The sequence below is a fragment of the Achroia grisella genome, unplaced genomic scaffold (assembly GCF_030625045.1).
Source record: "Achroia grisella isolate CSIRO2021 unplaced genomic scaffold, CSIRO_AGI_Agris_v1 utg359, whole genome shotgun sequence".
Lineage (NCBI taxonomy): Eukaryota > Metazoa > Arthropoda > Insecta > Lepidoptera > Pyralidae > Achroia > Achroia grisella.
In genome coordinates, this window is record NW_026712817.1 from 378,815 (window position 1) to 392,287 (window position 13,473).

General features: G+C 32.3%; 1 protein-coding gene across 2 annotated transcripts in view; it reads right to left on the reverse strand.

The window, feature by feature from the left end:
• LOC131843958 (chloride intracellular channel Clic) overlaps positions 1-13,473 on the reverse strand; it is a 62,314-nt gene that overhangs the window by 7,191 nt on the left and 41,650 nt on the right. For both annotated transcript variants that reach the window (XM_059192743.1, XM_059192742.1), the window contains exons 2-4: positions 2,283-2,384; positions 774-938; positions 31-170 (exon numbers count right to left, since the gene is read on the reverse strand). In XM_059192743.1, the coding sequence (XP_059048726.1) occupies positions 31-170; positions 774-938; positions 2,283-2,384 (407 nt within the window). The remainder of the gene's footprint in view (positions 1-30; positions 171-773; positions 939-2,282; positions 2,385-13,473) is intronic.

Here is a 13,473-nt window from a genome sequence, read left to right on the forward strand (position 1 = left end):
ATAATTATTTATAATAATAATAACAGTTACCTAGTTTCTCTGCGTTCAAGCAGCGCGTCTATGCGGCCGAGGTGCGCGCGCAGCGCCGCAGACTTCTGTTCGTCTTTACGCACCAAAACCAACTTCAATTTGGAGTATAGGTTCTCGATCAACGACGCCACTTCTTTATCCTGAAAATAATCAATTATTGAATTAAGTCAAGTTACGTTTAAAATAGTCCTTCGAATTGGATCAAAAAAATAAATATTCATAACGAGCGAGTTTTAATAAAAGTTACAAACGAAGACGTGAAGGTAGGCGAATATGTGTACTCATAATTTTATTTATTTAGCATCTACTTGCTGCTCCTCAGTTTACCGGTAATCATAGCGTTTGTGACACTCCTGAAATATTGTGAACTCCATAATATTAAATATAATAAGACTAATAATAAGACTGGTGATTTTATTAATATTACGTATAAGTACTGATATTGTTAGCCTATCTTAGTACCGCTATTCAAAATATGCTGAATTTTTTCCTAATTGATATTTTGTATATGTATATTATTTTAATTTTCAACTAATCCGTATCAGTAATAACGATTATTCAAAGATTATTTTCAAAACTAAATGTATTGTAACAGTTTCCAATTAAATTTTAATACATATAATAATTTAAAAAGGAGCAATAAAATATTTGAAGATATTCTAATCTCCATACGGTAGATTTTCAAGGATGCGGCACTGAACTACAATGCAACGTTTTGAGAGCCTGTCTAATCTTTAACGCACCTGTACAAACAAATTGTGTCCACCAGGTACAGACTTCATGATGTGTCGTTCTATCTTCTCGTTCTCGAGTATGGCGAGACCGTTGTCGATCAGTATAGGTGGGTGCGTCGCTTCGAAGTTGGTGCGGAAGTCTGGCGGGGGCTTTTGCATGTCTACTGTCGTGACCTGAAACACAAAATGAAATTAAATTGTTGATTGCAATGAATGTGGTAAATATACAAATGGAGATATACTTATTGATGGTAGTCCTGAAATTCAGTATATTCGACACGCAAAAAAAAAGTAGAGTCGCAGTTAGGTCGCTGAACAGTCAACACTAGGCTTCCAAGCTAAATCCGAACTCTATTCAATGTCTGATGATGCCACGTTCAGAGGCGAAACAGGTGTCGCAATATGTGTGTAGAACTCAATAACGGTCGGAATTTGATCGCCATTAGAAGGTCTGGTCAACAGTCAAGTTTCCACACCGAATATTTGTGATCTCACACATGCTAATTGTAAAGGAATTAAACAAAATAATATAAATCCACTAAGTAGTAAAAATATAGTCAGCCTATTACTTAACTTCATTATAATTATGAATAGCAATTTCAATCAAAGTTGATTTTGTATTATATAACGGAATGCATATAATTTTATCAGTGAAGAAAAGCTGTTTGAGGCTGTTTTAACCGACTTAGAAGAATGTTTGACAATTCGGTAGAAATATTTTACTATCGCGATTCCTCCTCCTCCTCAAGTAGTTTCCCTCATTCCTGGGTTCCTGACAGCCACGCAGACTTTCTCTCTCATTACATTCCTCCATTTGTGTCGGTCTTTTGCACAATGGAATGTAGTATTCAGCAATGAGTGGACTTGGTCAGACGATCTTGTGGGGCTGTGCTCTATAACACGTTTGCCATGCACCATGCCTGTCACCATTAACTACTCCAGGTTATGACCTTCTTTCCGGGCTATATGACCAAAGAACGATATGATAAGACAGCTTATGATGTTAAGTTTCCGTAAAATAGAGACATTACTGTCGGGATTAGGTTATATATAAGCTAACATGACTCAAAGTGACTGATAATATAGTGCGAATATAGAATATGGAAACCACTTGTATTTGCAAAAATCGTCGGCTGCTATTTACAATTTAAATATATGGAACTAATGCAGAATTAAATGTGACGAACGAATGAGTATGCAGACCGCCAGTGTCACGTAGAGTTTTTCTTCATTATGTTCTGTAAATCTTTGCACTTAAGGTTTAAAATTGGTTCATGATTGGGAATATGGTCCAAAAATGTCACAATATTATAAACGCGAACGTTTGTATATGTGGATGATGGATGTATAGATGGATGTTTGTTACTCTTTCATGTAAAAACTATTGAATGGATTTTAATTAAACTACAATAATATAGCTTATACGTCAAAACAATAAAAAGATGCCATGCCATGAATTTTATGTGGGAGATACCATGGGCACAGCTAGATTTTATTATATGTGTAGACTTTTCTTACCTTTAGACTGATGGTTTTGAGTTCTGCTAATAAATACAGGTCCATGAAGTACTCCTGGCAGAAGAGACAAGCACCCTTCCGTCGGCCGTCGATTGTCGACGCCTGAAAAGAAATAAATAAAAAACTTAATATCGTGAAATATTATAGGTATTACATGTTAACTTTAAGTAGAGTTACAATTTCTTTAGCTTTCGTCCAGTTAGTAAATTTGGTCATGGTTTTATATAACTTCGCCAAACGATAATATGGGCGAGTATAGAGGGTGCACCAAACCAGCGGGAGCGCTGAAGGCCATCGACTTTAGTCTGCAGATACCGCTAGGGGTTCGAACCTTGGCTCTAGCCGTTATAATTACGATCTCTTATAGCCATTATGAATAAATAATACCATAAATAATAATAATAAGAATACAATAATTATAAATTAACAAATAGTGGTAAATATATTAAATATAATAATGTGCAGTAAAAACTTTTTTACATTTTTTTTTAATTATTATTATTACCATTTAATTAGAATACAATGAACAATATTAAATATAATAATTGTATCAATAATGAAATTAAAATAATATTTATTTATACAGTTGAAATTTAATATTTCATTGGAATTATTATAGTATATACATTGCCACAGATAACAGCTATAGCATTCTATGACACCATAAAAATAGTATGCCAATAAGCATTTCCTCAGTTTCACTTCAAAAGCATTCTCGCTCAACAATTTCATATAAGTACATATAATCAAATGAACATAAAACATATCAAAATATTAATTACAAATATAGCATACATATATGTAATAATAAATAAATACAATTTTATTTGTCATATTATAAAATATTAATATAATTTTACGCGAGTCATCAATATTCATATTACTCACAATTAAAACAAGACAGATAGACAGTTTAATTTTATGAGATACATCATTTTCTCGGTGTGTGGGTTTTAATGGACGACTTTTTTGTCGTTTAATTAGACTTTGTAATTAGATGTTTAGTTGAGACGTACGTACGTATTAAATAATATTGCTGGCAACTATCGTAACGGTACAGTGGAAAAATCTCACGGAAATTGTTACTTCTATTCTTGTGTAAATAATTGAAGAAAGTTCAATTCGGTATCAATATTTATACGTGAAGCAAAAACTTTGTACTTCTTTTAACGAAAATTCTGCGGATGGAGGAGTATTAAATTTCGCACACTTATAGTTTAAATAAAGGAGTGCAGAATGTAATATTTTTTTTTAAATTAGGCATCAATGAAAAAAAATTACACACAGTATCGTGTCTTTGACACACACACATGGTAGTATTACATATAGTATAGTAGTAAAAGTATATAATACAATAGAACCTTAATAAGGTTCAAATTTATGATTTAAATTAATTATGGTCGCATTTAGACTACTTTGTGACCACTAGTACCTACACATACACGACTTCAGTATCTAAATAAGGAGGGAGACTTTGTACAAAGTCAATTGCGAATAAGACTGAGATAGGTACTTCGCTTTGAAATTAGTTGGTAATAATTTCTACCTATAATTTTAAAATATCCTATAACGTAATATTCTATCATATAATAAATGTGTAAAAATAATTCAATGAGTGTTATCTACTGAGTATAAGTAAATAAAAACCTAAATGGATAATATAAATTTGGTACATCAATGATAATCTCTCTAACGGTCTCGGAGGTCTAGTGGTTTAGCTCACCAATTTACTTCTGATGGTAAAGGTTCGATTCTTCACTTGACGCAAAAATTTGTATTCATAAGTATGGCTGTTTGTATATGTCTGGGTGATAGGTTTCTAATAAATGTATTTGTATCAGTTGTCTAATATGATTATTATTTTTGTTCCTATTGGGCTGGGTGTTTTATAAGTATGTATATTACAAATTACAATACAAAAAAAAAAATGCATCCAATCAGTTAATAAGCTTACAAGTGATATATCTTTTGCTATGTAAAATTATCCTGGGTTACCATTATTATTTTATATAAAACAATTAAAACTTAATACATAGCATACTTTTTACATAAATTCATAAATAACATACAAAGTTGACTAAACTTTTACTTTTTAATTCATACGATTGCAAAAACATCTGGGTTACACCAAGAACCAAATGTTTACCCGGAAACGTGTTATTAGTTAACAATCTCTTTCCTAAGTAGGCACGAGTATCTTTTAGTAATATTGTTATGCAACGGTCTGACCCGTGTATTTTTTTATAATTAATCAACTATCGAGAATGTTCATAGCTGTTAGATACCTATTTATCATACCAACATCGTTACGTTCTAACATTATTATAATACGTAATGATACCTTCTGATAACTTCTCTATATTGCATATAATATATTATATCGTCTCTTTTTTATTGTGAGCTAGTTATCCACAACTTCGTCCATTCTTTTCTAGATAAAATAAAAGTCTGTCTATCACATGATTTTTTTTAATTTAAAGTTCGTAGATTTTCTTAAAATAAGGACAAGTCTATCTATCTCTTGATAGACAGACAGTCGCTTAGTTGTAACAAAAACAATAACTAGATAGACAAACAGACATACTTTTGAATTTATAGTATTAGTATAGACTCGCACTTTTCTGCAATAACAGGTACCCCGAATAAATAAATAGAATTAAGAAATAAAACTCAGTCACAAGAAGACGTAACACATATTTGATAGAAAATATTACCGCAAAAATAGTAATAACTTATTCGGTCTATGGAAACACCGAAGACTAAAATTTATGACATTCTTTTAGTGTTAGTAATATAAAAAATACTCAAAATATAACCTCAAAAATAATAATAACTTACTCTCGTCTCTCGGTTGATTTTGCTTAGAAGATTAAGAAATATGACATGTTTTTGGCATGTGATATAAAAAGTAGTCAAAGCAATGATAAATAAATAAATTTTCGAAAACCCTAGGTAAAAACACTTACCAGACCGTAGTACAACCACAGGCCACAACTAGTTATAACATACGTCAATCAGTCAAGTATTGTCTAGGCAACCAACTTATGAATATTCATTAAACTTTGATGTTAGAGATCAGCACCGTGTCTGATTGTAGGTATGTCTGTTACGCTTGGTTGCCACAAGGGCATTAGGTATTTGATGTAAATTATGTTTTAATGGTCCTAAGAGATAGACAATTTAAGGACTTACAACAAAAATAATAATATATAAATATATAATAACAAATATATAATAGGTAAAAAAATGTATCAAATTGATGATTTTTTATTATAACGACAGAGGAACCGAAAAGAGATTGATGGATTGTTTGAAAGATGATATGGTAAGATAGGGAGTAAATAACGAGATGACTGCGAACAGGGATGAATGGAAGAGAAAAACATATTACGCCCGACCAAAATGGAATAAGGAGAAGCAGAGGACAATGATGAATTTTTTTAAATATTTTAATTAGGTACAAATGGACTAAAAATATTTGTTATTTTCTATGTAACATTAGTATAGACAAAAAAACATTATTTAAGCTCACCATAAGATATCAATCAATTCTTAAATACTATAAATAACATAGAACCCGTCTAAACCGCCCTATGTCTTGTATTACAGTATGCCAAGGTTAGTCATGTCACAAAATATCGTAACAGTAACCTTGTAAGCTGAGTTCACTCTATGAATGTTTTATGCATATTATGAACTTCACATATTACATTTCAAACGAGAATTTGGCGGCACACAGCTGTTACTATAATTGTTCTGCTCAATCTCTGAAACGGCTGGAACAATTTTAACGGGACTTTTACTTCTCGATAGACAATATGAAGAGTAAATTAGGCTACATGTATTATAGAAATTTTATTCAATTTTATAAACAAAAGTTAAATATCACGCAGATAAAGACGTGATTTATCTACGTTAAAAGGTATTCATAAAAATACACTAACATATCAAGAAGGACTATTGATCTCTCCGCATAAGAGCTTGAAGTTTACCATTATTAGGTTGACCAGATGGCTTTCATATCGAATCTGTTGTGACGTGTTTGTATTCTTCTACTGTAGTTAGAAAGGTTGTAGAAAATGTTGCACTTCGTTGTTGTATACCAAGAGAAATTATATTTGACCAAGGGACAGAGAGAGATTTCGGTCCTGTGTAAAAACTAGCTAGACTATTTTAACACCCTATTGATGAATAGGTGTTTTGATACATTGTATTTTATTCATACTACATCACCACTACACACGTATATTGTGTCATTTACCTTTGTTTATTAGCGTTCTTTGTGTTCACGCAAACAGAATACACTTTGTTCAAAAGCTGTTTAGAACTCCATGACTCATCGCCGATTCGAGGTCAAAGGGCTTTCCATTTAGTAATACTACGCCAACTTTCTACGCTATCTCTCGACTACTTTTGTCTATCGACCTACGCCATATGGTATATGTGCCATATGTACATATTAATACCTTGGACAATTAACACAATGCCATCTAGTCCCAAGATAATAAAAGCTTCTGTTATGGGTATCTGATATAAATACCTAGTTTGTTTTTTGTAATTACCTACATATTATATATAGAAATAACCAGACCGATTCAAATAATCATATTCATGAATACAAATATTTCTACCGTGCGTGGAATCGAATCTGCGACCATTGGAAGTAAAGCGGTGTGCTCAACCGCTAGACCACCGAGGCCGTCAAAGGCATATACACCACAAGGCCTAGTTAGTTGACAAACAATAATTTTATAGTTCTCATGCCTGCACTAGACCATTGCCCCGTATTCCAACATGACTCAATTTGTTACAACACACGATCAATCAGAAGACTTTACAGATAAATATAGAAGGATCAGAACATTGTCGACTACATACGGACCAGGCGTAATCTGACATTGAGGATGACGCAGCTGGAGTTGAGTCCCAACGTAAGCTTCAAGGCGTTTGTAGCCCAGGTTATAAAAGAGTCTCTTTTATAGGTATTAGGCCCAGGTTATAAAAGGGACTCGACTCCAGGTGCGTCATCCTCAATATCAGATTACTACTCCGAACGAGGTAGTGTATCGGCGCCGCCGCGACGCCGTGGTAGATTATTTATATATCATTATCATTTCATATGTATGTTAGTCTATAAGGTATTCATAATATGGACCATTAGTAGTCTGAATTTAATAAATAAGACCATATTGCAACAGTCTATGGAGAGTATTGAAGTGACAGTTATGATACTAACACATTGTTCTTGCAAGTTGGACAAATCCTTTGTCTGTACTAGTACTAGTAAGGATCGTGATCCAACACAATCCAACATCGTAAACATTCACGAACTCTACATATATAAGGGAAAGTTAGGACTAACAGTTGGACCATAGTGTGAAATTTAAACTGACGTGAGCATTCCCACACTCCTTTTGACTATGCTTGCTGTGTGGCATTCCGTATAGAAATACAGTATTGCACTCAATCTATAATTTTATATTGCAACATGCAACCGCCCAGAAACGCCTTCTAAATCGCATCGATCTTCCAGTGAGAAAACTTGTACTCTTCCATGGGCTTTATTATTATGTAAATTTTATGACTTTAATAGTTCCGACGTGCTATACTATTATTGAAGGTGTTGAATTAATTGTTATGTCGTAAAATTTCTAAAGATCGTTTTTTGTTCCTTAGTTATATTTTTTATGTAGGTAAAATTTTGCTATGGCCCAGATTCATAGTTAAAATCTAGCTATTTTTATATATGTACAATAAGAATTCCTAAATCTAAGCACATTAGCTATCATAACTCTACCATATCTAACAGCAAACGAAATTTCAAACAAAAAAGACTTCATTTCCTTTTTTATCTTGCACTTTTTTCTCTAAACATTGGACCGTAAAATTGCTGTGGAAAATAAATCATTTCTCCGTAAAAGTAGAGTAGAAATCATCATCGACGTAAACAATAGGTTTTATAAGTTTTTTTTTAAATAGCATTTTTCTATTTCGCTATTAGAGAAGACAGTAACAATACAATGATAAATAACATCAGTTGTTGTTTTCATTTGCATGTTACGGTGAACGGAGTGCAGCGGTGCGTGGACGGTGACCACGCGTCAGTTAGTATTGGAGACATGTCGCTATATAAATTTGATAGCGATAACCTATATTTACCTTCTGAGGTGGACCATGCACTACTCCTACATGTTTCACTGAAATTAGAAGGTTCTATTTTTTTTTCCTTTAGTTTATTTCAAATAAAGAAAGTGGCACGAAAGGTAAGAACGCACCTGAGCAATAGTTAAAAAGGGTTTATTAAACAGTTGACGTTATTATGAAGCTACTAATAAACTGCTACGTTCAACTTCGTCTGCACAAACTTTTAAAAAATAATATGAAATGTAGTAAAATATTAAATATTTCATTCCGTCTCACATTAATTTTTGAAGATATAAAATAGCCTATGTATGATTTCGTAATACAGTCTAAATAGACTGTATTAGAATGAAATTATGAAAATTCATGACCAATTTAATTAAGATGCGATCACTGTTTAGCCTAGAAAAGTTAACAAACAGACAGAGAGAGTCATCCTTTCTATGTAATTTTATGTAAGGGGTCCAATATTACTTTTTATGTACGAAGCGATGTGACGTAAATCCCAATGTTTAATAAAAAAAAAAAAACAAAGTCATCCGAACTTTTTGTAAGACTACAAGTTTCGAAACCGGTATCTAAATTAAAGAAACGTTAATATATAGTAAATCAACAATACACAAATAGCAGAATATAATTTTAATTTTGACATCTCAAGGTGATTACGAGCGAATATAGAAACGTATAAGATATTTGTGTTCTTTCATCATAAAATGATGTCCTTTTTCTACTGCTAGTTTATATGGATATATATGAATATACAATAGGAAACGTTGTGATTATAGATCCCGGGTTAGGTATGAAACAGATCTAAGCTAAACTAATAATTAACACATAATGGATGAGTAAACTACAATTTGGAAATACTAATCCATTTCTAGTTATAATTATATTTTAACTAGCAGAAAAACACATTGAACTTACGTCTTCTTGTATATCTATAACGAAAATTTATTTTACTCTTGCATACATCTACATGTTTGTTTTATTTTAATGGACAAACTGAATAAATACTTGACCTATTTAAAAAATCCTTCACTCATAGGTAACATATACTAACAGCGAGTAATAACTACATGTATTACAATAAGATAGAATCGCAGGATACAGTCTAGCTAGTAACGAATAAATTCCAATAGTTGTAGTTGGTACAAGTTTTCTGGTGAACACAGTGTCACTAGCGGTAAGAGCCCATGTCTGTGGAATAGAAACCTCGTGAAGCAATGGAGCAGAACTGCCTACATTGACGTACATGATGACCACTCTGCACGCCGTCAATAGAAATTTCACACTTCTACGTGGTCGAGTTTTGAATGAATCGCCTAGAAAGTGTTCCAAATAAACACATTCCTAAAAATTAACATATCTAAATGTTGTAATCACTAGGACTTAATAAGTCAATTTTAGATCCTAAATTTCAAACTGTGATTAATTAATTCGTAAAATATTATATTCATAGTTACTTAATAAATAATTTCAAAAATGTGTACAAAACAACCTTATAAATAGTAGAGTGTGTTGTCGTACCTTAATACTGTTGTAATAACAAAGTAAATAGATCAGATTTGACGTGCGCCATCTGCATCTATTCCTTTTCTTATTATTGGCTTTTAAACATTTAATGTTACTAGAATTCCCTATTAATATATCGATATGTATATATGATTGGACATCATAAAATACACTGAAGTAATCATGCGTTGCTTCTCTGCCCGGTGAGGATAAAAATGGCAATCGCGCTTATCTATTACAATTAGACCACTACAATCTATTCTATATATCTATATAGATAGATACTACTCAAAAACTTTCCCTAGATTGTCTATTTATCAGATTTAATAGACATGCACTTAAGTTTACATTATTAAAATCTTATATAGAAATCGAATGCAATAAAATATGAGTTACGTAAGAAGTAGCACATTACTGATCTAATAAAGCTGAATTATAAATATTTATGATAAACTCCAAAAAGAAAAATAACAAGAATACTTGTTAAACGGACTGTATCTAATATTAATACATAACGCTGAATGAATATAGTATTGTATATACGTAATGATAATACTTTCCAGTATGCGGTGCAACACAATGCGACGGTAGAGGCGCTGTGATCTCCAACAGCATGAAGTACAATGAATAATGCATCAGTTTGGTAGACAATTAAAAATAGAATATAATAAACATTACACAAGTTATATTCATAAAGACGCATGTGTTCTCGATTATATACCTAGTTGCATAAACACGATAAATGTAGAAACATTTGGGGCAGCAATTTAAATCGAACACGACTCCTTCATTACGTCCAAAATTATAAAGTTTTTTTTTTGTTAAAACATCAACATTACAACAATAATAATGTACTCGGAAACTATGTAGATAATGAAGTAGTGAATGATGAAAAAATGCAACTGAGTTACGAGCCACGCGTAAGCGACGCGAAGCGACAGGCTGAAAACAAAATAAATAGCAATGTCAAATTACAGCATTCCAGTTTATCACGATAGGATTAAGTCTCGTATGTTAGGAGACCAACCAGCCGTGACAAACAAACATCGGAGTCAACGACACCCACCCGAACATATAGGCACTTTCAGTTTCGTGAAATCGAAAGCGCCACATACGTCTCCCGCGCACTGCAAGACGCGCCATTTTAGCCAAGATGGCGGCGAAAAAACTAGATAATCCGTCACGGCGGTATGCGCCTGCGCAGTTTGTATTTACAAATTTGTCAATAGTGGCATTTTGCTGGGACATCGTGGAAACGGGTCAACTGTAGACGAACATTTAAACACTTGCTAAAGTCACGCCCTATAGTAATTACTTATGTGATTATATTTTTAAAATGTAATGATTATTGTTTCCAAAAAAAAATCAGTAACATACTGTTCTTGTTGACAAACACGAAGTAATTTACCCAAAGCCGCTAATACTTATTGAAGACATTAAAAAAAGACATTGTTATTGCATTTGCAATAAGAAGATAGTACAACTACTCAATCTTTGTCAGGGAGGAAGTATGTAAATTTTTGATCAGCAATTCGCCTTCTAATTAACTTTATCTATATTAGACTCGGAGTTCGTAAATGGTGGCATTTATAATTTTTATAATCAATAAATAAATTGCAGTTCTTGGGTGGTGATGTTTTTTGTCCATTGTAATTGTAAAAACGTTGCTGAGGTCAGTAGTTATAAAACATTTGATGTATGCTGTATGAAAGATCGTGCAGTGACCCGTGACAGAGAAATGCAACTAAGACTTGACCACGTCTGGCTAACGTGAAAGTGTACCCAACCTCTCTAATTACTACATCTCAACTTACCATATACGGTTAGAATTTCTATCGAGTATTTAATAACAATATTTTCCGTGTCAACACATAGAGATGCTATGTGGTGACCTGGTAAATGCACAGTGTTACACTCTGTTTCATAGCTGGCATGTAGATAAAGAGAACTAGGTGACTGAAGCTCAATACCTGCTAATGTAATGTTGACCTAACAAGTGAAGTTTTCTGGGAAAATCTTCGAAGATTCATCCACCGAAAGTATTTGCTACTTGCTACTTTGTGTAAATTTTTTTCATTATTGATCAAACAATAATATAAAGCCATAAATGTTAATTTGAAAACCTTTAGTTCTTAAAAGACAGTATAGTCGCTTATGAAGTTATTCGGTACTTCTTGTACCAGTAGATATGTATGCATATTAGTAAAATGTTTGGTTTAATGTCTAATTTTGATCATATTAATAATTTCATTAAACACCGACAGATGTTAATGGACTCCGTGCGATCTATGAAGTAAACATGTTATACATGGCCAATTAACGAAAAACTGAAAATAGCGTGACTAGAAATCTTCATGTAGTTCCTGAAGTTATCGCTAGCGTCTATCCGTAAATCACTTCCGCGGTTTTCGTTGACAGCTTTACGGTTGCTTACTTTGTTCATGTAATGTTTCCCGAAAGAGGTAATAAATTCACTATTCGTGACGCATCAGATTTGTGATGAAGATAAGCTATGATTAACCCGAATCTGTAGAAGGAAGTGTGGTTGAAATAGCTGTATTATTTCGTGAGAGAATATAATTTGATTTATGAAAATTTATACGGAGATGAATGAATTAACATTAAATAACAAAATTAATTACTTATAAAATAACCTTGTTATTATGTTTCTATAGTTGTTAATTTCCTATAGGGTCAAAGCTGTAGAAAATTTTAATTTTCAAATTAGTAGTCAGAGATTTAGTGATTGGTTAGATGCTGTATCGCGATTGGAATTGACATGAATACAATATTATAATTTAAATATAATAAGCAATCTTGTACTTATTTCATTTTTATTGTTTTAATGGTAGGTAAATGTTGGAATTAATCACAGTTATTATAGAATTCTTGATTAATTGGCAGTATTAATTATTATTCTCATTATTATCATAAAGCAATGTAGATGGATAAGGAAATACTAAACAATATATAAGTATAACTACAGAAATTCAATACCACTATTGCACAAGTTTTAAAATAGTCATTGAAAGTAAATGTACCGATAAAAATATATCAGCAACCAGTTGGTGCAATAGAACAGAATGGTTATAACAAAAAGTAGATGGCCGCGGAAGTTACAGGGTGCGGCAACTTGCACAATTCCCCGCCATCCGGTACAAATGTTGACAATACGTGCATTGAACTACATGGAAATATATTATTTGCACTATATCGTAACACTATTGGGTTAATTATGATGCTAGAAATAAGAAAAATAATATACAGCAGTAAATAAAATGCAATAAGGGTAAGGTATAATAAAGTGCAATAAGGGATTATAGTGATAAGCAATCTTTACAAAGCTATTTGTTTGAATTTTTTTATTGTACCAACTAACGTCATGTGTTGGTTAAGTAACTCTTGGACGCATGCCTTTAAGCAAGGATGCAAGGTTTCTTGTAAGATTGTATAGGTACATATATATTTTGCATTTTCAATAAATCCTTTCTAAGAAGATATCTCTATTCCTCTTCCTCATTGACGGGACTTCTGTTTA